Source organism: Watersipora subatra, chromosome 7 (assembly GCF_963576615.1).
Source record: "Watersipora subatra chromosome 7, tzWatSuba1.1, whole genome shotgun sequence".
Lineage (NCBI taxonomy): Eukaryota > Metazoa > Bryozoa > Gymnolaemata > Cheilostomatida > Watersiporidae > Watersipora > Watersipora subatra.
The window spans coordinates 66,010,587-66,038,391 of NC_088714.1; the positions used below are offsets into that span (position 1 = coordinate 66,010,587).

The 27,805-nt window shown below is 36.2% G+C and overlaps 1 protein-coding gene across 1 annotated transcript in view; it reads right to left on the reverse strand.

Moving 5' to 3' along the window:
* LOC137401195 (E3 ubiquitin-protein ligase UHRF1-like) overlaps window positions 1–27,805 on the reverse strand; it is a 51,762-nt gene that overhangs the window by 10,075 nt on the left and 13,882 nt on the right. Inside the window, exons 5-13 of the mRNA XM_068087586.1 lie at window positions 24,655–24,830; window positions 24,144–24,359; window positions 18,306–18,427; window positions 16,512–16,698; window positions 13,596–13,719; window positions 12,851–12,958; window positions 12,559–12,663; window positions 9,825–9,931; window positions 4,659–4,821 (exon numbers count right to left, since the gene is read on the reverse strand). Coding sequence (XP_067943687.1) covers window positions 4,659–4,821; window positions 9,825–9,931; window positions 12,559–12,663; window positions 12,851–12,958; window positions 13,596–13,719; window positions 16,512–16,698; window positions 18,306–18,427; window positions 24,144–24,359; window positions 24,655–24,830 — 1,308 coding nt within the window. The remainder of the gene's footprint in view (window positions 1–4,658; window positions 4,822–9,824; window positions 9,932–12,558; window positions 12,664–12,850; window positions 12,959–13,595; window positions 13,720–16,511; window positions 16,699–18,305; window positions 18,428–24,143; window positions 24,360–24,654; window positions 24,831–27,805) is intronic.

Sequence of the window (27,805 nt, forward strand, 5' to 3'; positions counted from 1 at the left end):
CATAGCATCTGATATACCCTACATGTAGCAACATAGCATCTGATATATCCTACATGTAGCAACATAGCATCTGATATACCATACACGTAGCAACATAGCATCTGATATACCATACATGTAGCAACATAGCATCTGATATACCATACATGTTGTAACATAGCATCTGATATACCATACACGTAGAAACATAGCATCTGATATACCAAACATGTTGCAACATAGCATCTGATATACCATACATGTTGCAACATACCATCTGATATACCATACACGTAGCAACATAGCATCTGATATACCATACATGTAGCAACATACCATCTGATATGCCATACACGTAGCAACATAGCATCTGATATACCATACATGTAGCAACATACCATCTGATATACCATACACATAGCAACATAGCATCTGATATATCCTACATGTAGCAACATACCATCTGATATACCATACATGTAGCAACATAGCATCTGATATATCCTACATGTAGCAACATACCATCTGATATACCATACACGTAGCAACATAGCATCTGATATACCATACATGTTGTAACATAGCATCTGATATACCATACACGTAGAAACATAGCATCTGATATACCATACATGTAGCAACATAGCATCTGATATACCCTACATGTAGCAACATAGCATCTGATATATCCTACATGTAGCAACATACCATCTGATATACCATACATGTAGCAACATCCATACACGTAGCATGTATCCTAGTTTACACACTGCACATCGTCACCTTGATACAGTCATACTTCAACTTACGAGTGCCCTAACATATGAGAAACTTGAGATACGAGCCAGCTTTTAAGCAAGTTTTAGCACTAACATACGAGCCCTGTTTGAGATACGAGCACGGTAGTCAGTGGCGAAGTACAGTGCACCCTCGAGATGCGATTACCCTGATATACGATTTTTTCACCTTACGAAGTTGAGCGTTGTAATATCTTCACCTCACCATACGAATTTCATTTCACCATACGAATTTGAGGAAAGTTTCGCCCGAGTTAAAATTTGGCGGTCGGTGTGCTCATAACGCACGTCGAAATAACAAAGACGAAAACATTTTCAGAGCGTTTATAAGAGACACGATGACCGACTTTTCTCAGATCAGCATTCCGTGTGAGAAATTTCGTGTAAAATACACAAGCGAGAGCAAATATTCATTTTTAGCGTTATACTCTCTTTTACTAAAAACTTTTAGTCAGCACACGTATTTAACAACAAGCATCTATATTTAATTCATTAGCTGTGAAATCTGAGACCGATACAAACGTTACAAAACAAAGGAAAAATGATTTCCATGTCAACAAAGTTGGAGGTCACAACTAAACAAGAAGGCGCCCGTATTGTTAATATTGTCAAGAAATATGGTCACAAACAATCAACATTTGCAATTATTATTAAAACAAAAACTCCATTAAAGCAAGCACAAGGAGCAGCTTACGACTGACGATTTGAAGGAGTTGAAAGGCCACGCATCCGATCAGCATTCAAGAGGAGCAACCACTGAGTGGGGTGAGGAAGTAAAGATACAGAAAAACCGGCAGAAATATTTCAAGTTTTTAATTTACTGATGTGGACTGGTATATCAAGACAATGCATTTATAATGTATATCATTATTTATCTTCTTTGTGTGACATGTTTTTCATGTTTTATTCATTTCATGTTTTATTTATTTATTTTGATTTTGTTTTATTTTCTTGTTTAACCATGTCTTTGCAGGCGGGCCTGTTCTCTACTACGTAAATAAAATTTAATTATGTATGTAACTCATATATAACTAGCTACTCATGATAGTTGACGCATCTACATAACTTTTTGAAACTTGCTAAAGCCCTGTCCTCTAGGCTATAAATACAGTGTACGTACAAACTTTGAATGTATGGTTACATTGATTCTTGTGCACATTTCACACAAGACAAACTACGGTACAGTCTTCTCTGGATCCTTTTACAAGTGTTTGCTAGCTAGCAATTTTCTGCATTGCACCAGCATTTTTTTTCTTTAAAATCAGTAGGAAAATTGGACAGGAGTAGACAACTTCTATTAGCGTACTAAAAGAATTCCATTTTATTACGTATTAAATTTATTTTCAAATGTGCAGCAACACAATTAGCATTGATACATTTTTGGCCTCCTCTTTGCTTTACTCGCTACACATACCAGCTCAAGCCACGTTATTCCAAAAGTATGTAGTCCTGTATAGTAAATACTTCTTCATTTTTATTTTCGATAGCCATTAAATGGTCAAGTGTGTGAGAGGCCGCTTTCGATAACTGCATCGCTCGGCCTTTCTTATTAAATTATGTTGAAAAAGGTTTCAACCAGACATGCTAAAATTTACAGTGAAAATGAAGGCAGAAACTGATGAGCGATGAAATTTCGTGATAAAAAGTTTAAATTCAGTAAAATAGTTCAAAATACATTCTAAAACTTGGTTTTAAGTGTGAGTTTATCAAACTAAAATTATTTGAAGTGAATTCAAAGAACATGTTATGCATATCTTTTGAAGGTAAGAACTCCTTACCGTACGTACTGCATTTGGTACACGCATTATAATTTTGCATTTTATTGCAGATCATAACCATTAAAATACACTAAATACAATACAGTTACTGTAGGTAACTTTAATTACTAAAATTAACATACTATTTTGTTGCTAATTTTCAATATGTAAGAATTTTTTATAAAATTTTGACGATTTTTATCAGGGAATGTTTGCATTGTATAATTACAATGGTCTCTATACCCCTACATACGAATTTTTCACCATACGATGCCAACCCTGGAACGGATCGACATCATATCTCGAGGGTGCACTGTATGTCGGAAGTGATTTATGAGAACAGCATCACTCTTTATTTTTCAACTGCTCAAATTATACTTTTGCATCGTGCTCTTGAGTGCAGAAATATGTGAGCTAAAAGTACTGTGCGTAGGCCGAAGGTTAACCGGCACAGTGATGGATATGCAAAGAACAAGCGGATGATAAGAATTCATATTAAATGTGAAATTATTGAAAAATATGAGAAAGGTGTACGCGTGATTGAGATGGCTCGCCGATATGACATAAATACATCCACATTATGCACAATTATCAAGCAGACAGATAAAATATTAAGGACATTAAGTCTGCAAAAGGACTAACCATAGTTTCCAAACGGCATAGCGATCTTTAAGATGAGATGGAGAGACTGCTCATGCTTGGATAAAAGACAAACAATTACTCGGCGACAGCGCAACTGAAATGATACTATGTGAAAAGGCCGGTGCCATCTATAACGACTATAAAAATAGACATTCAGACAAGTTGTAGATAAGTTGCTCTTATAACGACCGGCTGATTGTGAGAGCGAAACAAAGGAAAATTAGCTAAGCCGTGACCAGAAACTACAAACGCCAAATAAATTTTAATTACATTAAGTTTAAAATAATTTTCCTTCAAGTCTGTGCATCAGAATCCAAATTTATCAAAATCAAATGTAATGAAGGATAACTTTCCTCTCCCTCCTTGGCAAATGTTAGCGTTAGCTGCTATTCTATGTATTTACTCTCCCTCCTTGGCAAATGCTAGCGTTAGCTGCTATTCTATGTATTTCCTCTCCCTCCTTGGCAAATGCTAGCGTTAGCTGCTATTCTATGTATTTCCTCTCCCTCCTTGGCAAATGCTAGCGTTAGCTGCTATTCTATGTATTTAATTTTAACTTGACACTTAATTTTAAATTTTAATTAATCACATTATCTTGCATTATTGTTTATTTGTTGCTTTTTGAAAGCATGTGGTAAGTTGGGACAATTACCAACATGTTTTTTTCTCTTACAACATCTTGTTTCAAGTGTTTTTGTTTGTGTTTTTCAGAGTATGGAAACCAATCAATATATATTTAATTGTTATATATATAAATAAATTGCGTGTGCAAGTAAATTGACATAGCTGCGCATCAGCTGCACTTAGAGAGGGTTGTTCTCTTCCATCTATGCGGCTTGGTTGGGATGTTGTGTCGGTCGCTCCATTGTTAACCATAACGAATTTCACGCAAAAAATTATGTAGAAAAAATAAGATTATGACGTTTAACCAGCGACCAGTCTCTGCGGTAAACTTTAGTAGAACTTGAGAACTTAGGCAACAACAGCGACTAAACCTGTCGTTATTTGTGCGCTCAGTCAGTTTTATTTCTATTTTTGTATCAGTCAGTTTATTTGTTCTTATTGATTTTATTTTCAATTTATTTTATTCTTCAATTCTACTAAAGTTTACAATAGAGACTGGTCTTTGGTTAAACGTTGCAATCTTATTTTTTCTCCATAAATTTTTACGCGAAATCCGTTATGATTGCCAATGGAGCGACCGCCATAACATCGCAGCCAAGTCGCATAGACGGAAGAGAACAACTCCCTCTATGTGCAGCTGATGCATCAGGTGCAGTACGTCTTGTGACAAGCTGTAGTGTTGCTCACCCGCTCGACGGGGGGACAACTCCGCAAAACAAGTTTGTCAAGACCGGCTAGCTCAGTTCCAGAACGCATTAAGCTCGTAAGTTGAAGTAAAACTGTACAGTCATAAAGACAATCGTTGGAGTTATGAGATCATGATCAGATCATAAGAGTTTCAAGACCAAAGGTTAAATACCTTGTAGACTCCATCATATCTATTGCCCTCCTGAGGGGCATATTTGGAATGCTTGGATAGTTTACAATTTCTGACGACTCTCACTGGTTTGCCAGACTTCCAGTCCTTTGACTCAGCTCCAGCGGTTGTATTGAGTGATGCATTGCAGTTCTTGGCAAGGCCTCTGAAATACACATAAGTGTGTAGCTACAAAGATAAAAGAGCATCAGCACGAGCCTGCGAAGTGAATCGATGCTAATGGCGCCTATTTTCCACTCTTCCTCCGGGCGAAGCGACAATGCTGTTGGCCTCAGCATGTTTGCTCGACTATTTTTCACGTAAGTCTAAAAAAGTATCAGACCAAATTCACCATTTGACTGCCGCATTATTCGTTACACCAAACGTTACAGTGCCACATTTATTTTTAATTAAAAAACACAGAATTTGGTTTTAGTTCTTGCTCTGTTGTTACTTGGTCTAGCCTAAATTAACAACGCATCGTGAGAATCCTTTAAACAACAGAAAATGACCTGTTTGAAAATAGTACCTGTTTTGGGTGATCTTTTGGCAAACCAAAATGATGCCGAAAACAAAAAACTTGTTTTTTTTATAATAAAAATGCAACTATCTGGGCTCTAGTTTATATTTTATGAATTCTAGCTCTTTTATTTTGCTGTTAGAGGTGTTACGATAATGTGGAAGCAGTTTGGAGAAGCTAAAACAAAATAATGCAGAGTTATATAACGTAATAGGAATATATTACCAACCGGAAATGGAATTCTGGAAAATGTAAATTCAACTAACAAAAAAAAGTTTATCCTTCAAAATACGATTATCGATAGCAGAAATTTCCTAAAATTAAAAACAATGAGTGCTCCGCAAGGGTTTCGAGTTTACACTAAAGGACATTGTAACAACATAAGACATCATACAAAAACGTAAATTTTTCATAGTTGCAAAACAGTTTTTTCTACGATGAAAAAGCAATTACCAAGCAACATAACGTTTCCTTTTGACATTCATAGATGTATAAAGGTTTATAATGTGTTGGAACTCGGATCAAGGGGGTTTTCTCATGGTTTCAAAAGTGTGACAATAATTTAAAAAAGCGTTTGACATCGAGATTTAATGGGTGTTATTTTGCCGTTATCCAGTTCTTTTACCACCACTAATTAAAACTGCTTCATTGGCAATCTACAATGTAAATATATTTCTACTGCGAATATATAAGGTTTGTAGATATTTTGTGAACATATTATGCTCATTCGCTGGTTATTAATTCGTAGCGGTTCTGAACCATTTCAGATTTGCCAAAATGCGAAATTGGCACTCAAAGGATTAAACAAGGAACTACTTGGAGTAAAACATTAACTCGATATAATTATTCATTATTACGATGAAGCTGCTTTCGAGTTTTGAAGAAAAACTATAAAATTTGTGAGTTTAAAAACAAACTTCGATACCATAACAAGGCTACTATTATGTCGTACAATGTTCTTCAAGAATATACTCATCATTCATAAAAGCACTTCAACTTTTCATATCAGGTTGTAGACCATATTGTGGATGAATCGGAAGAAAATGGATCGAATTTTGGACCTTAGTAACTTCGAATCATATAGTAGTTCTGATGATTGTGCCGGTCATCCTTCTCAGGTAGACCTTCACTAAAACCATGGCAACCACTACAGCAACGCCGAAAGAACTAATTACTTTTGATAATCATGGTTAGTAGCATTACCATGGCCACTCCTACTGATCACTTGGAAAATAGAACACCACCTTCCATTTGATCGCCACTGACTATCTTTGATCTTTATGAACACATAATATCAAGTGATCAGTAGAAAAGTGTCCACAAAATCGTATAAATAATGAATCGTTTACAGTAGTAGCAATCAATTTTTTCGGTGTCATACTCCAGAGCTATCGCTTTTTTCCGTTAAAACTTTAAAAACAACACCATAGAAATAATCAATAATGGTCTCAGGCTAAATAGTAGTAGTGCCCTGTTTGACGCGGTCTTGATACTTTGAAGTACATGTACCTATATAAAAAGCGGTTTAAATTTACGTTAGTAGATGAACTTTGAAAGCAACACCATAAAAATAATTAATAACTGTCTCAGGCAAATAGTAGTTCCTTGTTTAACGCAGTCTTATACTTTGAAGAAAATGCATATAAAAAAGATGTTCGCAAGTTTTGGGCCAAAGGTTACGTTTTAGCGAGCAAACTTTTATGCATTGTGTTTGTCTTAAATGCAACGCGTAAAAGTTTTGCTCAGACAAAAAATTGTTAAGACGGTAAAGCAACAATCAGTACGCAGCTATCCGAGCAAACGACGGAAATATTTTTGTATTAAAAACATTAATTTTTGTTTCTTTAGTAATATAGTATGGTTTGTTTATGTCACTTGTTCATGAATGTATACTTGTATCATTTGATAAATTATTATTATATAATTTATAAATATGACATTTATAGCATGTTATTTAATAGCATCGTTGCAGCTATCTTAATTTGGCTTATAATGGACCGACGCTCATAACTCCACTCCTGTTGCACATAAAAAGCTAGTTTTGGCTGCAAACTGTAGCAAACATATCAATGAGCTTTTATGCAACTTTGTTAAATATAGATATAAAATAAAAGTGTCTTCAAATTTAGAATGAAATAAAAATTGAAAATGCCAACTAATTGCAAAGAAGGACACAGGCTATCATGTCATCGCAAGTCAATTGCAAGCGTTAGATATCAACTGGTAGAAATATTTCTGTTTTTTGATGCATATTTATTAAGATCTTTGACAAGTTGGAGGTAAGTTAGCAGATATATTGCATCCCAAAGGTTTAATATCGCTCCACTGGAAACAGAGAGCAAAATATAGGCGACAATATATAGCAAAATATCGCTTCGCCCGTAATCGGGCTATATTTATTTTCTGAAGATTTTGACTGACGAGGCATTTGAAAAATACACCGCCAGCCTTTATTTGAATGCCACTATAATAGAGGAAGGGTTGAAAAATAGAACAGCATGGCGTTCACTTAGAGGTTTTATGGTATATAACCAATACAAATGTACCCATACATACAACTCAAACACTGATTACACAGTAATGACTGGGCATGAAAGAGACTGAATAGGAAGTAGAAGTACGGCACAAGGAAATAGTTTGGTACATGATCAATACACGTTAAATTTATCACCTTTTAAAAAACTATCAAAAGTAAATGCTTTCCCAAACTGCAGCCAGAATACTGTCAAAAGGTCGACATTTGAACACTGGATACCAATCGACGAGGCGTGACACCCATGCTGGTTTGTCTTGCCTTGATTCTTTAATGGAAAAGTCTTAATGAACGGTTACGCTTTTACTTGAAGATTCACTACTATTGGCATCAATCAATTTTTCTTTAAAATGCGTCAATACTAAATGGGAGGAAGTTTATTTGAAGGATCAACAAGTCCACAGAAGCATTTGTCATGGAGAGTTACCACCACTTCTTTTCACCTACACTTTATCACCCTCTCTTTTTCACCTACGCTTTATCCCCACTCCTTTTTACCTACAGTTCATCATCCACTTCTTTTCACCTACACTTTATCACCCTCTCCTTTTCACCTACACTTTATCCCCAACTCCTTTTCACCTACACTTCATCATCCACTTCTTTTCACCTACACTTTATCACCCTCTCCTTTTCACCTTCACTTTATCACCCACTCCTTTTCACCTACACTTCATCACCCATTTCTTTTCACCTACACCTTATCACCCTCTCCTTTTCACCTACACTTTATCACCCACTCCTTTTCACCTACACTTTATCACCCTCTCCTTTTCACTTACACTTTATCACCCTCTCCTTTTCACCTACACTTCATCACCCTCTCCTTTTCACCTACACTTTATCACCCACTCCTTTTCACCTACACTTCATCACCCACTTCTTTTCACCTACACTTCATCATCAACTCCTTTTCACCTACACTTTATCACCCTCTCCTTTTCACCTACACTTTATCACCCTCTCTTTTTCACCTACGCTTTATCCCCACTCCTTTTCACCTACACTTCATCACCCACTTCTTTTTACCTACACTTCATCATCAACTCCTTTTCACCTACACTTTATCACCCTCTCCTTTTCACCTACACTTTATCACCCTCTCCTTTTCACCTACACTTTATCACCCACTTCTTTTTACCTACACTTTATCACCCTCTCCTTTTCACCTACACTTTATCACCTACTCCTTTTCACCTACACTTCATCACCCACTTCTTTTCACCTACACTTTATCACCCTCTCCTTTTCACCTACACTTTATCACCCACTTCTTTTCACCTACACTTTATCAACCTCTCCTTTTCACCTACACTTTATCACCCTCTCCTTTTCACTTACACTTTATCACCCTCTCCTTTTCACCTACACTTCATCATCCTCTCCTTTTCACCTACACTTTATCACCCTCTCCTTTTCACCTACACTTCATCATCCACTCCTTTTCACCTACACTTTATTACCCTCTCCTTTTCACCTACACTTCATCATCCACTTATTTTCTCCTCCACTTTATCATCCACTCCTTTTCACCTACACTTTATCACCCACTTCTTTTCACCTACACCTTATCATCCACTCCTTTTCACCTACACCTTATCATCCACTCTTTTTCACCTACACCTTATCATCCACTCCTTTTCACCTACACCTTATCATCCACTCGTTTTCCTTTCCCTAGATTGATACACTAGGGCAGAAACAGCTCATGTTTTTTCCATGTTGTTGCAATTGAACTTGATATCTTCGGATATTGGTCACTGAGATTGCTTTTTGAAACTCGTTTTTTACTTAATCTTTTTCGCTACACCTGTGTGAGCTTATTACAGTAGAAAATATTTGTATTTCTATGTTACCAAAAATGGTATCTTTTGACACTATCAGAATATGCCAATAGAATGTGAGCGATAAACAAGTGATATGAAGACACACTAGGACTTTGAACCACCTGTCATAAATCCTAGACATCATGTACATCAGAAGAAAGCAACACCATGTATAGCCAGGCCTTGGCATTTGTGACGACTGGTCTCATGAGAATCGCAAATAAAACAAGTTGTCACAACTCCCATCTCCATGACAACACAACAAATATGTTGACATTACAAACACTTACAAATTGGACTTGGTAAGTTTCTGGTCACTAGACTGTTCAGCTGTACGCTTGTTACCACTAAGGTCACGACCTCCACTGCCCGTGTATTCAAAGCTATCGCCATTGTCCTGCAGATAGACGCATGTTTAATTGAAGCAACCAGAGCAACTCGGCAGCCACTTAAGCTCGGCCAACTTCTACAAGATCTTTGGCTACGTAATCCATACTCAAGGAAGCCTTTGTTAAAGGGCATCTGTTAAGCCGTGGTCACACGATGGCCAAACTGACTTAGGTTTGGTTCGAAAGTTGTTTCGGTTCGGTTAAGCCACATGTCACACGGCATCCGAAGTCACTTTACTTCCTAGATACCATATGCATGGAGACAGGGCACCGTTTCATTGGTAGTTTTCATGTATTTGAGCTAAATATTTCTATAGTAAACAAAAAACTTTGAGGAACAATTATTAATTATAATTACGCCGCAGATTTATCAGATCGTTCAGCTGCTCAAAAGAAATTACTTGATACAAAGATTTTGCCAACCCTTCCCCATCAACGAAATTATATTTTTTTAACATGTTTTTTTATGCTGAGTACATAACAAACAAAAAAACAGTCTTTATCGCAGTACTGTGGTTTTACATAAATAAATCAGTCAACGATTCTTCATCAGAATGACTATGACATATTACTTCTACATATCTATTTCTATTCTACACGAAAGAAAACCACACCCATTCTCTTACATTTATGCAACACAATCACAAGCTACATTGTGCCTGAGTAAAACCCGGCAAATTCCTTTTACAATATATCATGATATGGCAATGGATGACGTCTTTTAATTATTTTACTTATTACCAACGAATTCCATTTAGTTTTGTGCTCTCATTACATTCGAAATGAAGGATCAAATATTGTAAATGATGCTATCTTTTTTGATGTAGTCCGGGTGAGCCTTGTCATAAACCGCTTCATGTTGTTTAATCAACGAAATAAAAAGATCGTCCCATTCCTTTTTTAACTTTCCTCACTAACGCAAATAGAAATGTGACGCGTGCTCGCTGGAAGTTTAACCAGCCAATAAAGAGCAGGTGTTCGGCCACGAAATTCCGAGCAGGACCAAAATGGTTCATTTCGGCCGAACAGTTTACAACTGACACCGACGTCGTTTTGCATCGTTTAGTTTGTTTCAGCTCTCGTGTGACCACCCTTTTAGACTACGCAAGGACGATATTCAGTTTGAACTTGGTTAGGTCCCACAGGATTATAGCTCACGATGATAGCAGTTTCACCATAGATATATAAACCTATATATCTATGGGTTTATATATGGGTTTATATATCTATGGGTTTCACTTTCAAGGCTTGACTTTGGTTATTATCTTTGTTGTAGGATTTCAATTGCTGTGTTTTGTAATCAACAAATATTTACATACTAAAATACAAGGAAGAAAATCAACATCTCTTGCAGGTATTTTTTACAAGGTTCATGGCAAATCTCGATAATGATTGTTGAATATGGAAAGTTATTCTGTGATAAAGTAGAGAATCTATTGCCTGTTATTTCCATAGCTCAACAGTCACAAAATAACGTCCACTTTTTAACCTCCGCTGCACTAATGACAAGACTTCATGATTAGCTAGAGACATTTTCAAATGTAAAAAAAGAAGACAATTCTTTTAAGGTTCTTGTACTAATAGATTGAAATATATGTACAGACGGTTCCCAACCTACGAATGAGTTACGTTCCTAACGATTGTTCGTAAGGTGAATTTGTTCGTAAGTTGCTTCAGTGCTATATTTTGTATTATAATTTATGTTTATGGCCTATATAAGTATATTGAAGGTTTATATAAGTATGTTTAAGGCTTGTATAAGTAACCTGTATTGGTTTGTACTGAAAAAAATATTTAATAAAATGGAGATAATACTTTGGTGGACGCCAGGCCATGACACTGCATTTCTTATTTATTGTATGTCTTGTCCTTTTTATTATATTGTTGTTTTAATCGTTATGCTATTACTTATCGTTGTTGTCTTATTTTTTGTATGTGTTGTCCGTTTATTATATTGTTGTTTCACTCCTATGCTATTGTTATATCTGATATACAGTCATAACAATATCACTTATCGTCACTTATATTGTTGTCATACCAACGCGCTAGCGGTCCTATTTATTCACCTTGTTAGCCGGTGTTCTTACCGTTTGCTGTTAGCCGAAACGGTTGATATTATTGTATATAAAGGAGTGCGCTCATTTAGTTGAGCAGAGCAGATAGCCGTACGCTCCTCGGCTAGTGAAATTTCCTTCGCTAATTAAAAGCTGAATGAAACTACACGCACTCTTTTCTCTTTATTTATTAGTCTAGATCGTGTCAAATAAAGGCCGGCAAATCCCTTTACAATACGTACAGTAAAAATAAAAAAGTTCTTTGCGCACTGGAGATACGTTCACGCACCTATGCACTGCAACGAACTGGGTAGAGAAAGGTGGATGCTGGGTGGTGCTTCTGAGTAGTGCCTACGCGCAGACCTGTTCGTATGTACCGTTGTTTGTAACTCGAATGTTCGTAAGTAGGAACCGTCTGTAATTTCCTTGAGCGTCACACAAATTACACAAAAGCCTGAATTCTACGAGATTGGCTCGAACCGATACATGAAACCCAGCCACAATAAAATACAAAACTACTTGTAGCCAAATAAACTGCTTCACAAGTAGATATCAGCTTAGAAGCTTATTATTGGACCTACCACATCGTCCTCGTATCCACCAGAGAGAACAATAGAGAAAGCCCCTTCATTTTCTCTTGCAGCTATTCCTGCAACATGGGGTCGGTGTACTCCAGCCTCGCTCACCTGTGTACGGTTCATATAAACATGAGGCTTTAAGGTGGGTCATTGAGTATTTAGTGAGCAAAATTCATGTTTCATAATTGTTACTAAGGATTATTTGTTTAGCAACCATGTATTACACATTCATTCACACATCAATCTGCCACCCGACCAACAACTACGGTCTGAAGTAAATGCTAGCTCATGTTACCTGCACTCTAAACTTCCACATGGTGCCGACTTCGACTCCCGGAATTGGGCCAAAGTGGTTTTTGGGGACAATGGTGCACTCGGTAGTTCTGCCGACCGTGGCCATGCCCTGCATACAAAGATAAGATTGCAAGCCGTGCAATACTTTACCGGCAATATTAACTCCATCTCCTCTGCATGCTAATATTTCTTAATTGGCGATGTACCGAGTTGTGCTGGTAAACAAAATCATTTGCTTACGCAAAAGGAACTTCAAGTGTTGCATTGTAACTGAAGATTCTTGGAGAAAGTCTTATCGACACACCGAAAATACCACCAATGGTTAGGTGTTCTCAGTAAACACTGGAGATGTAAACATGGGGAATATCACCAATGTGAATGATAAACACTGGGGATATTATTTAAGGTAGATAGTCAAAAATTAGCATTATCACCTAATGTAAATAAATGGTAACCGCTGTGAATGGATGTTAATGACTCAAGGTAAGTGGTAACCGCTGTGAATGGACGTCAATGACTCAAGGTAAGTGGTAAACGCTGTGAATAGATGTTAATCACTCTTGGTAAATGGTAAACAATAAGGGTATGTTCAGATTCCCTTTAAAAATCTGAGTTGTCCGTATTAGTTAGAAAAAGCTAAGACTGAAACATTTCATAAGCAAACCTTTGATGAAATTAATTAGTAAGAAAACACGTCTTTATTCACTAACATCTGCCCTAGTTTATGGTATCCTGACAGTGCCTACCTTTCCCCAGTCTCGAGTGCTTTTGCCAGATGCAGAAGCCATTTTTGACTTCTTTTTGGAGGCTTTCAGCTTTTCACCAGCTCGGACGACCACGCTGTCATCATTTTTGCACAAAGGACAATACCTGAGAAGAAAAATAAAGGGTGGATAAAGGGCAGCGTCAGAGAAGGAAGATGTATATTTGAAAAGGAGACTGCAATAAATTACACCTGTACATTGGGTGAGTAGTAAGTTGTGCTGGCAGCACTTTAACACAATAGTCAGCAGGTCCTGGATGCAATTTTTTGAAGTCACCATGTTGTATTTGCATAATGGCTACAACCTGTGGCATGTCATCGAAATTTTATATCAAAATTGTATAGATTTGACTGATAAATGTTGCCGCAAACGATAGAACTATTACATGGCTTGCCCATGGATGCTGTGTGCAGCGTGTCATGTGAGAATGCTTCTGAAACACCCCTGAATCACCCGGACATCTGGCCAACAGATGAGACAAGTAGACAGAAAAGCATTGTAAGGAGTTGCTTTCACTATATAAAGCAACTTTATCACATACAGTAGGCGCTCCTACAACGTAAATGATCCATTCCAGGAATGTTTATGTTATAGGGAATTCACGCTATAAAACCAGCAAAATACATGTAAATTGACTCCGTTCCAAGATCTTTCCAAACTCACCCCTTTATCCATGCAAAAAGGAAAAACTAGACTTGATTTCTTTTGATTTGTGGGCTGTATCGTAATTGCAGTATTATTGGTTTGTATCGACAACTTTTCTCCTTATTATGATCAATCTCACTGGTTTCATAGACCATGATAATTTTACAAGTTGATGGGGACCGCACATTTTCAACGTTCATTACAACGGTTTGCTTATTTTTTCTATACAACAAAGTCTATTCTGCAAAGTAAAACTAATAACAAATATTTTGGACATCTACAGTAAAACAAAACAAGAAAATCTTTTTTATTATAAAAAGCGGTTCTACCTGTTCGTCGTCTATCCTGTATGTAGGGGTCAAGGTTAAAAGATAAAGGATAAAAGAGAACTTTCAATGATACTCAAACTACTTGCATTCAGACTGGTAGATCGACGCTGCAACAGCTGCACGAATCGCTCACCAAGTGGTAGATCGACGCTGTAAGTATTTATCGACAAGTATTTATCAACAGCTGCACGAATCGCTCGCCAAGTATTTATCAACAGCTGCACGAATCGCTCGCCAAGTATTTATCAACAGCTGCACGAATCGCTCGCCAAGTATTTATCAACAGCTGCACGAATCGCTCGCCAAGTATTTATCAACAGCTGCACGAATCGCTCGCCAAGTATTTATGAACAATTGCGCAGCTATCCTATTTTCTGTTTTGTCAACGCATTTAACGATCTATTATGACGAACTGGAATATCGCGAATGTTATATATATACATGTCATACTTTGCAGAATAGATTTTGCTGTTTAGATAAATAAGCAAATCGGTCTAAATGAACGTCAAAAATGTGCAGTCCCTAAACTTGTAAAATTTGCGATGTAATGCTCTATGAAACCACTGAGATTTGTCATAAAAAAGGGAAAAGTTGTCGATACAAACTAATCATATGCAGATAAGGTACAACCCACAAACTAAAAGAGTAAAGTCAAGTTCTTTCCGTTTTGCATGGTCAAAGGGGTGAGTTTGGAAAGAACATGGAACGGATTAGGCAATTTACATGTATTTTACTGTTCTTATAGCATAAAGTCCCTATAACGTAAACATTCTTGGAACAAATTATTTACGTTGTAGGAGTGCCTACTGTATATACCATAAAACCTCTAATTGAATGCCCTGACGCTCTATTGTTCAACCTTTTCTCTAATAGTGCCGGTCAATTGGAGGCGGGCGTTCAAATAGAAGCTGGCAGTTTATTAGAGGTTTTACGGTAGATTAACAAATTATGTCATCCCCACACAACAATTTTTACACATGCAAAAGAACAACCAAACCAGAGTAAACTTTGGCACGAAAATATTCAACGCTAGCCATCAAGGTTTTGTCTGTCTGTCATGGACAAGCAGTCATATTGCACCAAGCAAGAAGCTGGTCAAGGCTCTGCCATCATCCATTTACTCGGTCATTACATTGCTGATACTTTCAGGCTTCCACATCAAACCTCTACTTACAGTAAACAAACCTCTACTTACAGTACAGTCAAACCTCTACTTACAGTACAGTCAAACCTCTACTTACAGTAGACAAACCTCTTCTTACAGTACAGTCAAACCTCTACTTACAGTACAGTCAAACCTCTACTTACAGTACAGTCAAACCTCTACTTACAGTACAGTCAAACCTCTACTTACAGTATAGTCAAACCTCTACTTACAGTACAGTCAAACTTCTACTTACAGTAGACAAACCTCTACTTACAGTACAGTCAAACCTCTACTTACAGTACAGTCAAACCTCTACTTACAGTAGACAAACCTCTACTTACAGTACAGTCAAACCTCTACTTACAGTACAGTCCAACCTCTACTTGGAGTACAGTAAAAGCTGATATGATCACCTCATGTGATATGATATTCCAGCAAATATCAGACTCCACACCCAAAACAACTTCAAATATTACAAGTAATAATTCAGATGCTAGCAAAAACTAAAGGTAAACTGCAAAGAATATGAAAATAATAAAACGCATAAGCCAAGTTAGTGGAAACGGCACCTAGTTGTAGCTATAGTGAAAATATTTATTTTGACCTAATATAGTTTTGCCATATTAAGCAAATCGGGGAAGAACTTTGTATGTAAAGGAAGGGTGATTAAATTCAATAGAACATGAAGACTACTGCTACAGATCAGCGTGCATCGCTCCCAAGATATGTAATACTACCTGGTCGTAATTAACCATGAATATATCAACAGCAACATACCACTCATCCACATCAGGTACAGAGGCAAGTGGGGGAGTTAGGCAGAATATATGCCAGGCAGCATTGCATTCATCGCATATGAGTTGCACAGCAGGCTGATCCTTGCCACCACACTTGGTACAAGCGCATTCCTTACATAGCATCTTCGGATTGTCCAGACAGGCGTCGCAGTCGGGCTTACTCGTACCTGATAATTGGTTAGTTGGATAGTTGGAAGTGTTACACGATTAATGCTTCACAGGGCCTCAAATATGAAGTACATGCAAGAATCTGCAATGTAACCCGGTGCTAACAAACTGTCTCACCTCAGCAAAGTTCAAAGACATGTGTTCAAAGGCTGTGTTAAGAGATACATCACAAAACTTTTCGACTGCATTTGATCGAGTTATAATTAAAAAGGGACCTATTAACTATACTTAACTCATTCGCACCCAACTAATTTCTAGGCGATTAGCGCCAGATACCGCTAACTTTTCAGAAAGTTGCCGTAATTCAAATTACTACTACAGGATATAGACTTGAGATAATTTACTCATTCAAATTTCACGAGAACCAGCCAAGTCTCTTTCAAATTATATTACATTTATATAGACAACTCATATCCCTTTTTATGTAGATCCGTGCCTCAAAGAAGGTAGTTCTAGGAAATTTTCAATTTTGAAAAAATTGTTATTTACTGAAACAAAGTTAGATTTGCACCATAAAAATTGCAAAATATACCAAGTTTGACTAAAATTACTTATTTATTACATACAATACATAGTTATGAATATTATTTATACATATGCAGTTAGCCATGAACATGAGAATCATGAAACTCTAACTTCGAACTTTTCCTCACGAGTATCTTTCTTCAAACAAAAGCATAGCAAATCTATATGCCAATAAAACTCGAATAAAGTCATGAAAATGTTTCAAATAATAAAAATATGTTCAATAACTCTGTTCTTGACTTTTCAGACTTCATAGACAGCTCTCAGAACTAATATGAACCTATCGAAACTGAAAGATAACGTTAGACTACGGCTGGCAGCCTGAAGAGTGCATTTTTATTCGGGCATAACGATTAAAATTGGCAAAATTAAAAGTTAATTAAAACTTTGAAACATTAAAAATAGTGTTTTAATTTTTTATTTATGCAGTCTTTCAATGTCTTACCACTTCTGAATCTGCATATTTACTTCTGAAGTGGAAAAAAATTATCGCGAACGATAAAATTTCAAGTCGGCATGATGATTTCCGATTTTGGTAGATAATGAAATGGGTGTACTAATATGGTTATAACTTTTGCCAGAGACATAATAGAGGCATATTTTATGGTTTGTCTGATTGGCCAAAAATTTTTCTTTGTAACTAAAAAATATTCTTTTATGATTTAAAAATAACGATGCAAAGAGTTGGTAAACTTCAAACACGAGTTAACTGGCGTTGGGTGCATAGGAACGTAATAACTACGCGAGTTAACTCGTGCCTGGATGCAAAGGGGTTAATAGGTCTATGGGGGCACCAAATAATGTTATGGTAAATGTTTGTACTCGGTGATTTGACAACTATAATAATGGAATCATTAATGATTTCGTTCATAATTTCAGCACGCTAATAGCAATGACCATGAATATTTTACTGCCCTTCACGTGAACAAAAATTGCTCCCAAAAACACATTGCAGCTTGCCAGATGACCTTTGGCAGGTACCAGTCAAGAATCATTACAATAAAAGCTCAATACAATCAATACAATCTTCAATAAAAGCTCTTCAAAATTAAGCCCGTTGGTTTGAGATAGAGAAACTTACGTTTGACCGGAGAAACAGTGTCACCATCCAAATGTATATTTTTCTGACTGTTAGGTGGTTCTATGGCAAATATCTCATCAGGAAAAATGATGGTGCAGTCATGCAGAGGAGCTAAATCAGAACTACAAAAAGGCATTAACTTAAGCCGCTGCTATAGTCCCATGCTGCACTCTTTCAGATGTCCCTAACTCATTATTAAATCTATCAATACGCAAACCAATGACTTACTAGAGATCAGGTCTATTTTTATTACAAACCTGTCCAAATTGCGTATGAACAATTTAATTTATATCTGTTCTAATCAGTTGAAATGGCTATTGATCAATTGAAAACAAATATTTTAAATAACAATCCATGGGATACAGTCATTGTTAACTCAATACTCTGAGCACTGACTGACATAGATGGCAGCATCTGGGGCCAGATCACTCTTGCATAACTTTCAAATAATTTTTTGACTACATTTGTTGGTTTATGATACAGCTTCAAAGGTTGACTTGCAACAAAATTCACATTACAGTTATTTGGTATCAAAAGATTCACTATGTCTTACTCTGTTGTGTTGTAGGTGCAAAATATGTGGAAATGTGATTACAAGCTCTTAAAAGCTCAAAAACGAAAATCCGCCGTAGATTGGAATCTCTTTATTTCTCTGACGTAGTCATGAAATTTGGTTATCGTCTTGTCACGTGATGTTCTCCCGTGAATTGAAAGGGCAATAAAAAGCTCAATAGAAAACTTATCGTACCACTAGTTTATGACAAATGCTTCAAGTTTTACCGAAGACCCCATATAAAATATAGATGCTTGCTACTTTACAGTTTTGTTTCGGTTTGGTCTAATCGGCAAGTCGTAATCTGATCATGTGACCCAATACTTGGCAAATAATTTCTGCAACACTTTTCGATTATCACAAATGACCAACAGGCTCATCATGATTATCCGACAATGATATGTACTCCTTCAAGCTACGGCTGAAAAATTGAACGACATTTTACGGTAAGTTATAAGGTATCACTGCTAAAAGTGACAGCATTACAATGACGATAAAACAGACGCGTAAGAACAATAGACATGGTTTTATTGAATGCGTGAAGTATATTTGTGAAATAATTCGACGAATAAGGCTGCATAAAAGTGTAAACAAAAACCATCTCTCACAACTACGTCACATTTGAGCTGTTTTGGAAAGGGAATCCAAACTACGGCAGTCTCGTGTGGCTGCGATTTTCTGTTCGTTTTTGAGCTTTTAAGAGCTTGTAATCACATTCCCACATATTTTGCAGCTACAACACAACAGAGTAAGACATGGTGAATCTTTTCATATCAAATAACTGTAATGTGAATTTTGTTGCAACTCAACCTTTAAGGCATGAAATATTCTCCATGTAGACTTGAAATAGATACATTTTTTGAAAACAAACTCATTTAAGAAAGTTTCAGTTACATTCTTGTGAAAAAAGGAAAACTCAGAATCAGAAAGAGAATGCAATATTAGAAGTAAAACGCACTGATATTATTAGAATAACTAATATTATTAATATAGTTATACAGTAATAATAGAAAACCAATGCACAATTTTGTTTACATTTCAAAACGTCATAGCAACCAATATCATGAAGTTGTGACATTTATCTAGATTTTTAGAAAATTTATTTAACAAAATTATTTAGAAAAAATAATAACAGTAACATATTGCCCAACATCGGTCACTATACACTTCGATCTTGTAAATTCAAATGATTATTCTTATAATTAAATCTTATAAAATTGAATAATTATTGTTATAATTAAATATTGTAGTAATCTTAAAAGAATCGTTAGTAAAATATCATCGTCAGTTCCTATACTTTCACTGCTTTAGACATCAGTTGGAATAGCAAAGTGCTCATTATAAGTGTCCAAAATGTCAGTTACTTTGAAATAGGCAAAAAAGAAACGATTACTTTTCAGTACTTCTACATTAGTTACAGAAACATTCAGCAATTGGATAATGCCATAGATTTGTGAAATGTGCACATTTTTCTCATGAAATGCGCACGACTCAATGGTTCTACTCTCTGTCGCACGGCCTTATCAACGTTTCGTTGGCCTGTCTTAATTTTGATTACAAAAGGCTTGTCAAAGTTTTAACGGCGATTTTAGGCCAAATTAATTTGTGTATTTATGTATAATCCGATCAGATGGTAAGGTTTAGGATATTGTTTACAAATTTCAAAGACTTGGTAACATATTTAAATAGGTCTATATGTGTTTAGTATCGTTATCACACTTAAACTACTCCATAAAAATGGTTAAATTTGCTGATGAGATTTGGACACAAGGGTTTGGGACCGCCGTTCGTGAATAATTGTTGTGAGTTGTGTGCACATAGGCATTTATCATAAAGCTCCTAAACAATCGCTTCGATCGTGTTTGGTCGTGGGATAATTCCCAAGCAATGACCATTATAATTATAAACACTTCTTTAACTGTGAATTAAGTCTAAATTTTACTGTAGCCACTGGCATATAAAAGGCCGTAAATGGTAATGCAACCATTTGCAGATAGCAGCTACTTCGATGGATAGCAGATAGCTAGCTATCTGCTATCCATCAAAATAGCTTAGACTAATTTATTTCAGTCACCTCTCTAAAGCAAATCTTTTATGAGTAGCTGATTACAAAGGTTATACCTTTTAAATCTTGCTATCTTACGACACAGATTACTATTCAAACTGCTACGATATGTACCACATTTATTACGAGTGTGCCATGCAACTGTAACATCCTCAATTCCCTGTACAACTGAATTATCATTTTAACCATAAAAAAATTAAAGGAGGTAATACCAATTCTCAAATTCCAGAACTGCAAGCAACATCAGGATTTTCCTAGTTCCATCAGTCAGTCTTTTCTAGCAATGCCGAGGAGTATGGGAGGAACAAGGGGAGAAATATGGGGAGGAACATGGGATAGCTCTTGCTAATAAGTTAAACACACACTGCATAACAATTAGCTGTGTCAACTTTTAACTCGACTTTCTTGATCTTGGCAAGTGTCAATTTTTCAGTAGATTTAGCATAGCTTGGCTAAGTGTCAATTTTTCAGTAGATTTAGCATAGCGCATAGATTTATGCGTTATGCGTTGTGCATGCTAAGTAATCTCAAGGCTATTAAAACCTTTGTCTCAGATATGGCAATACCATTTTGGACACAAGCATCATGCAAAGTTAAAAAAAGACAAAACTTTAGAAATAAATTGCAAGCTGCGTGATAATGTCAGCTTGCAATTTATTGCAAGCTGACATTATCATGGTAGGGGTGAGATACCATAAAGTTATCTCCCCCTAGAGTGATAACAGTGCCTTCAACAACACAAGCGTTTCCGGTGCCAACAAGGAGCGTTTAGGCCACGCCTGTTTTTTGTGCTAATCAATCGTAGTGATTGACTAGATCAATAACATCAGCCATGAGAATGGTTGACCAATGATCATGAATTTTCACAGTTAAGATAGTAATTATTGCTCATATTAAAGAAATGATGATTATAGTTTATTTCTCCAATATATGCTTATTATTTAAAGCAATTCAATACCTACACGACTTGCAAAAGCACTGAATTAGAGTTGCCCTGATTTCAATATCGGAATTGGTATCGGTGCCGATATGGTTGTTAAGTATCTGAATCGGTATCGGCCGAACTTTTCTTAAAAAATCGGAAACTTCAGATACTTTTTGCAGATCAACTATTTAGCAGAAAACCGTATTTTAGCCTGCTACACAAATAAAAACTCATCAGCTGCAAATTCCTTACTTTTACCTAATGAATTCCAGGCATGTCACACAATCTATTTCATGTCTATAGCACGATAAACATCAACACAGCTGAGGAATCTTTTGGCTTTAGTCAGGACGTAATCACCAAGTGCGGTATTTCCCAATTACAGCGATATGATTTATTGCAGCCAATCACGAACAAGAGACCCAATGATGGGAAACAAGAATGCGGTGTAATATTTCAATGTACTAGCATTACGAAAGTAATTTGAGCAGTCGAGGCGTAAAGTTATTTACGTATCTCTATTGATCCTCATGATATGATGTATCGTTTGCATCGCATAAAATAACCTCAGTGGCTTATCAGTATTTAGCCTGTCCTCCATCATCTGTGACAAGTGAATCATTCTTCACTACGACTGGCTACATCGCTAGTGATGGAAGATAAGGACGTCTCACTGAGATAATTGAATCACTAACGGTAATATAGAGAAACATTTGTTCTAAACTTGTACAGATGCATCAGTTCGTTCAGCAGTAAATGACATACTTCATTATCACAGAGAAAGCTGTACCACTAACAGTAATTACCATTATTAATAGCAGATTACAAGAAACATGGACTGTTTTGTTACTAGATGCACGGTATGTCAGTATGTGAATATATATGCATGTATATCTTTTTTCCATAAATACTAACAAATAAATACATCAATATTTATATTTTCTTTGCATTATATTTGTATAATAAAATTAACAATTATTTATGCAACACAAAAGATCTGAATCGGTATCTGAATCGGATTATTTTTCAATAAGAATCGGTATATCGGATCGGTATCTGAATCGGCTGGTGAAATTAGAATCGGGGCATCTCTACACTCAATAGATAGTGTTTAGTAAGTGAGTTAATGCAATCAGTTACTCATAGATAAGATAGATAGTCATAATAGATAGAAGGAATAATATTGATAGGAGTTGCCAATTATCTACAGTGAACCGCCCTTCAAAGCTTAAACCCCCCCCCCGTTACACTAAAAATAAATGCACTCTCGGAGCCTTGCAACAACATGTCTTTGGGTGCAGTTAGTTCTACTTCCATCTCCTTTGTTGACAAGAAAGATACCTTATATTACCATCCACCAATTACATAATTACCGATTCCGTACTGAGGTGCAAAATCTGAGACAATACTGAAAGCCTTTGTCAGGCCGGTCCAATAGACGGTCCAATAGACGGTAAGACAATAAATTAATTGCCACACAATGCGCTTTGAAGCATTACCTTTTAATGATAAATTCTAAAGTTACTTCTGTGGTAAACTTGGAAAAATGAATTGAAGTCATGCTGAACCAGATCGATAGTCAGGACTACCTTTGTCATATTGACCAATGATGTTACGTATTCACGGCCTTTTTTGAATGTAAAAAGAATGACAATAACCAGCTTTCATGTTTAAAAGACCCAATGATACACATAAAGACCCAATGATACACATAAATTTGGGTGATACAAAAAGGGATCTTAACAGACATCAACAGGTTGGAGGAAAGCATGTCAAACGCATCGGCGCTTTTATGTAAGTGTCTGGTTTGGTCTGTATGAAGCGTTGCTATTGTTGCCTCTTTCGTGTTTCCCTGTGTTTGGCAGACGACTGCAAATCCAACTTTTAAATAAAAAAAGGTGCGCCCTCATTTTTTATATCCATTCGTGTCTGCGGCTTGCATTTTTGTCGTTTGCCCATTCAGACAGAAGTTGGGCTAAAAGCTAACTAGCAATTTAAAATATTCATATGTGGCTGAGTGCACAATTTATGTACCAGATATGATTCCAAGTGTCGACTGACTATGACTACGGTATTTTTGTAGACATGTTTGAACGACTCGATCAAAATTTCATTGTTACAGCCCAGTGTCGAGCTTGCATTCGCGTGGAACTGTGTGTTAATAGAATTGACATTGCGTTGGCCTACGGTCAACCAGTTACAACTCGAGTAGCTATCCAACTATTCCTAACAACTAATAAGACTAAGTTAGAATATGCTAGCAGCAGTGCAGACTGCTTCCCATTGTGAACATACCCAAAATAGAGAGTCGAGTATAATTCTTTGACCGATCTAGTGACTTTCTTGCCAGTCACAACCGCGTCATACCAATAACCTCTTTGTTTAGGCTCATCCAAATTGTGATTCACCATAACCTTGTCTCCGACCTCTACGTCGGCTAACTTTATGAGATGCCTTGCTCTTGGTCGAATATCATAACTTCTGAGCTGAGCTTCAATTTCATCCTCGAGTCTACACAAATGAGACACAAACGAACTGATAATCTTTTAACAGCAATAACAAATTGTGCACAGACTACAGCGATGTGGTTAGTTAGCAAACAGTGACAACACCAAGCGAGTCAAATAGGAGCAAAACAACAATAAAGGGCAGACCTTGCAGTACGAATGAAAAATTTGGTCAACTATCGCAACTTCAAGATCAAATCATTTCATGGAACAGAGGCTAAGCTGGTCTGATTATTAAAATGATATGTGCATTGTAGCTATGATCTCACATAACCACGGACTAGTACAAGTAAACTAACCCTTCATACATGATGTGGTAAATATAGTCATCAGCCTCTCCTCGCTGAGGAAACGCTGTTTCTCTCATAACTTTAAGTTGCTTATTCTCTTCTGATGTGGCTCTTACTATATTTTTAATTGTAATTTCGTGCCAACATCCCAAAATTGGATCGCGACCATCAAGTATATCTCCAACCTGAAATACAAGAATGCACAGGCTATACATAATGTGCCGTGCACTATATGCATAATTTACATATCTCAGTTGACAATTCAAAAAATCCAAATAAGCTAGCTGGCATTATTAAAGATGTGGTTGCATCAAAAAGGTTGATTTAATGAAATTAAGACCAATAAAAGGCTAAAACATCAGCTACAATTTGATGTCATTTTTGTCTTTGTAGACTAATCCTGTCCAGAGATATATGCGTTTGAATTAGGCCATCTTTTAAAAAGCTCAGATTCCAGCGGGTGCTTCATTCGTGACGTAACTAGTGATACATCTGAAAAGAGTCCACGAGCGATAAATGTAAGATCGCTTCATTAACCAATCATCAGCACGAAATTTTTATATACGTCGTAATAAATGTTATCACTCATAAAACGCGTTGTCTGTGATCTCAAATTTAGGGATTTTACTCTATTATTAAATTGCATGGACATCGATATTTACTAGATTAATTATACTTTAATGAATTACTCGATCGACACATTTTATTGACGAACAACAGAATTGTAAAAATTACTGTCAAGTTACTGCGAAGGTAACTCAGAGTTTTCTGAGCATCAGGTGGTTAAAGTGCTACCGAGGAAGATAGGAGAATGGAGGTAAATTCATCTTTTAGTTTGAGTCTCCTATAGATATACTGTTGAGCTTACATTCAGATTATATTTCCCTGTTTGAGGTTATAATGTAATTTCCTGTGCGCGCGTGCGAGATAAGGATGTACAGTGAGTTCTTGATGGCTTCTTTTTAATCCATAGCATCTAGCAATACAATTGCTTAGATTGATGAATATACTAAAGGTAATAATTTTAGTACTCATTAATACAAGTACTAAGTAATAGAATTATAACTTTTTACTATCACCAATCATCGTTTTATAATTTTTTATCGTTTCACCTAGCTATATTTGCTTCAAATTTTCTGTGGCAGTTTTAGCTAGTAAATTAGATCTATGATTTAACTTTAGATGTTCACTTCTCACTTGTAGAAAGTGAAGAAAATCAATTGATCAATGCAAATCTTTAACTTCCAGAACCAAAGCTTCAAATCGTTGGCTTGGTGTACTTATGCCTTTGTTAAACATTTAATCATTTTTAAAATTACACTCGCAATCTATCTAACTTCCAATTTGAAAGCTTTCAGTAGATAAGCGTTAGAATGACTTATCTATGAATGACATACACTTATTGCATTTGTTTTATTCATTACAAGATATTTGTGGTCCCACCAACCGAAGCAGCTTTGTCAGTGTGGAATCTGCCATAAATGGGAAAGAGAGACTTGAATGTGTGCTGCATAAACCATGATGTTTTGTTTGAGTTTGCTGCAGTAGATGAATTTGACTTTTGTATCAGCTGAAACTATGCGAGTGGCTACGACTTGGATGGATATTTTCAACAAAAGCTTTATGCCGAAACGAAATTTTTTTTGCGTGCAAAAATTATATAATAAAATAATATTGTTGAAGATAATGCAAAACATGATTTGCAGAACATTAAATACATCATAGCCCCATTGACACCTGTGCTGAAATCTTGTTTGGTAGATGGATTTATGAAGTGCAATCAAAGCTGTATGGACAGGCGTTTTTGCATAGCTCGACCATTTGTTTAGTACTTGAATCAACTAACCAAATGTGACCAGTGAATTTCTTTCTACAAATTGATACCAATAATGACTTGATAACGTTGACAGTCGACTATACAATGTATATGACTTTTAGGGATGTAGTTGGTTTCGCAATATATTCTTTTCAAAGACGCGGCTTGCTTATTTTACTTAGTAAGAAACTAGTTTTCGGTGTGGGCAAAGATATAAAGCCTCCCTCCCCCCAAGGATAGGCGACGGGCATAATGTGGGCAGGGCTTTTGGGGGGCTGTATATCATTAGTGTGGGTAGCAACGGTACTGTGCCGATACAAAGACCTTATTCTACATAGTTTGCTTGACAGAATTATCGTAGACCGGTAGAATTGGTAGTCGGTACTAAGATGTTTACACAGCATTTAGAAGAAGCTAATATGACAAGTTTTTAATTTCCCTTATTTGAGCCGCTTGAGACATTGATAATAATGTATCTGTAGCTGGATTTAAAATTTTATTCTAGCCAACATGAGCAAATACAAGATAACATATATGCCAATGGAGCTGTGTAGGACCAGACTTTTATCGCAACAGCCGATGTGAATACGAGAAATAGAGACGGGTTGTATCACGGCGTTATATCATTTTGGGCAAGTCTGGGCATGTTTTTTTGGCCTGAGCGTTTTTACCGCGATCAATTTTTCCCGATTTTAATTTTCAAATATCTTAACAATGAGATTGCTTAACACAACAAACAACACATCAACTGATAGACAAAGAAAAATACTTTCTTTTAAAATCAGGGTTGGCTAAAATATCGATATTTTAAAAAATATCATATCACTGATATATATCGTGATATTTATTGATATTTTTGATATTTATGATATTTTTTTAAACAAATGACATTTTTGAAAAAAATTTGAAGCTAGGTTGACTTTATATGGTGTTTACAATGTGATTTATATATTTATATAAATCACATATATAACATCTTTATATTTGTGTTTACATTGTATTTTATAGGTTGTATGGGACTAGTCAGCAGTGTTTAATACCAAACAATTGATTTATTGTAGGCCTAGTATAATAATAATATTTATAAATATGAAAATAATGACATGAATGCAAAGTGCAAACAAAATAATGCAAATAGTAAATACACACTATGATAGTCTAAGCATGTTTTAATGTCTACTCTTGTCTAGTTTAGGTACTTGTAAACAAACACCAGCTTGCCAGCCTTCACCACACCGAGACAATTTCTCAACTTGCTGTGAACCAGTCCACATGATGAAAACACACTCAACACTAGCAGTCAGAGTTACATCATCATATGCATAGATTTTATACTGAGCCATA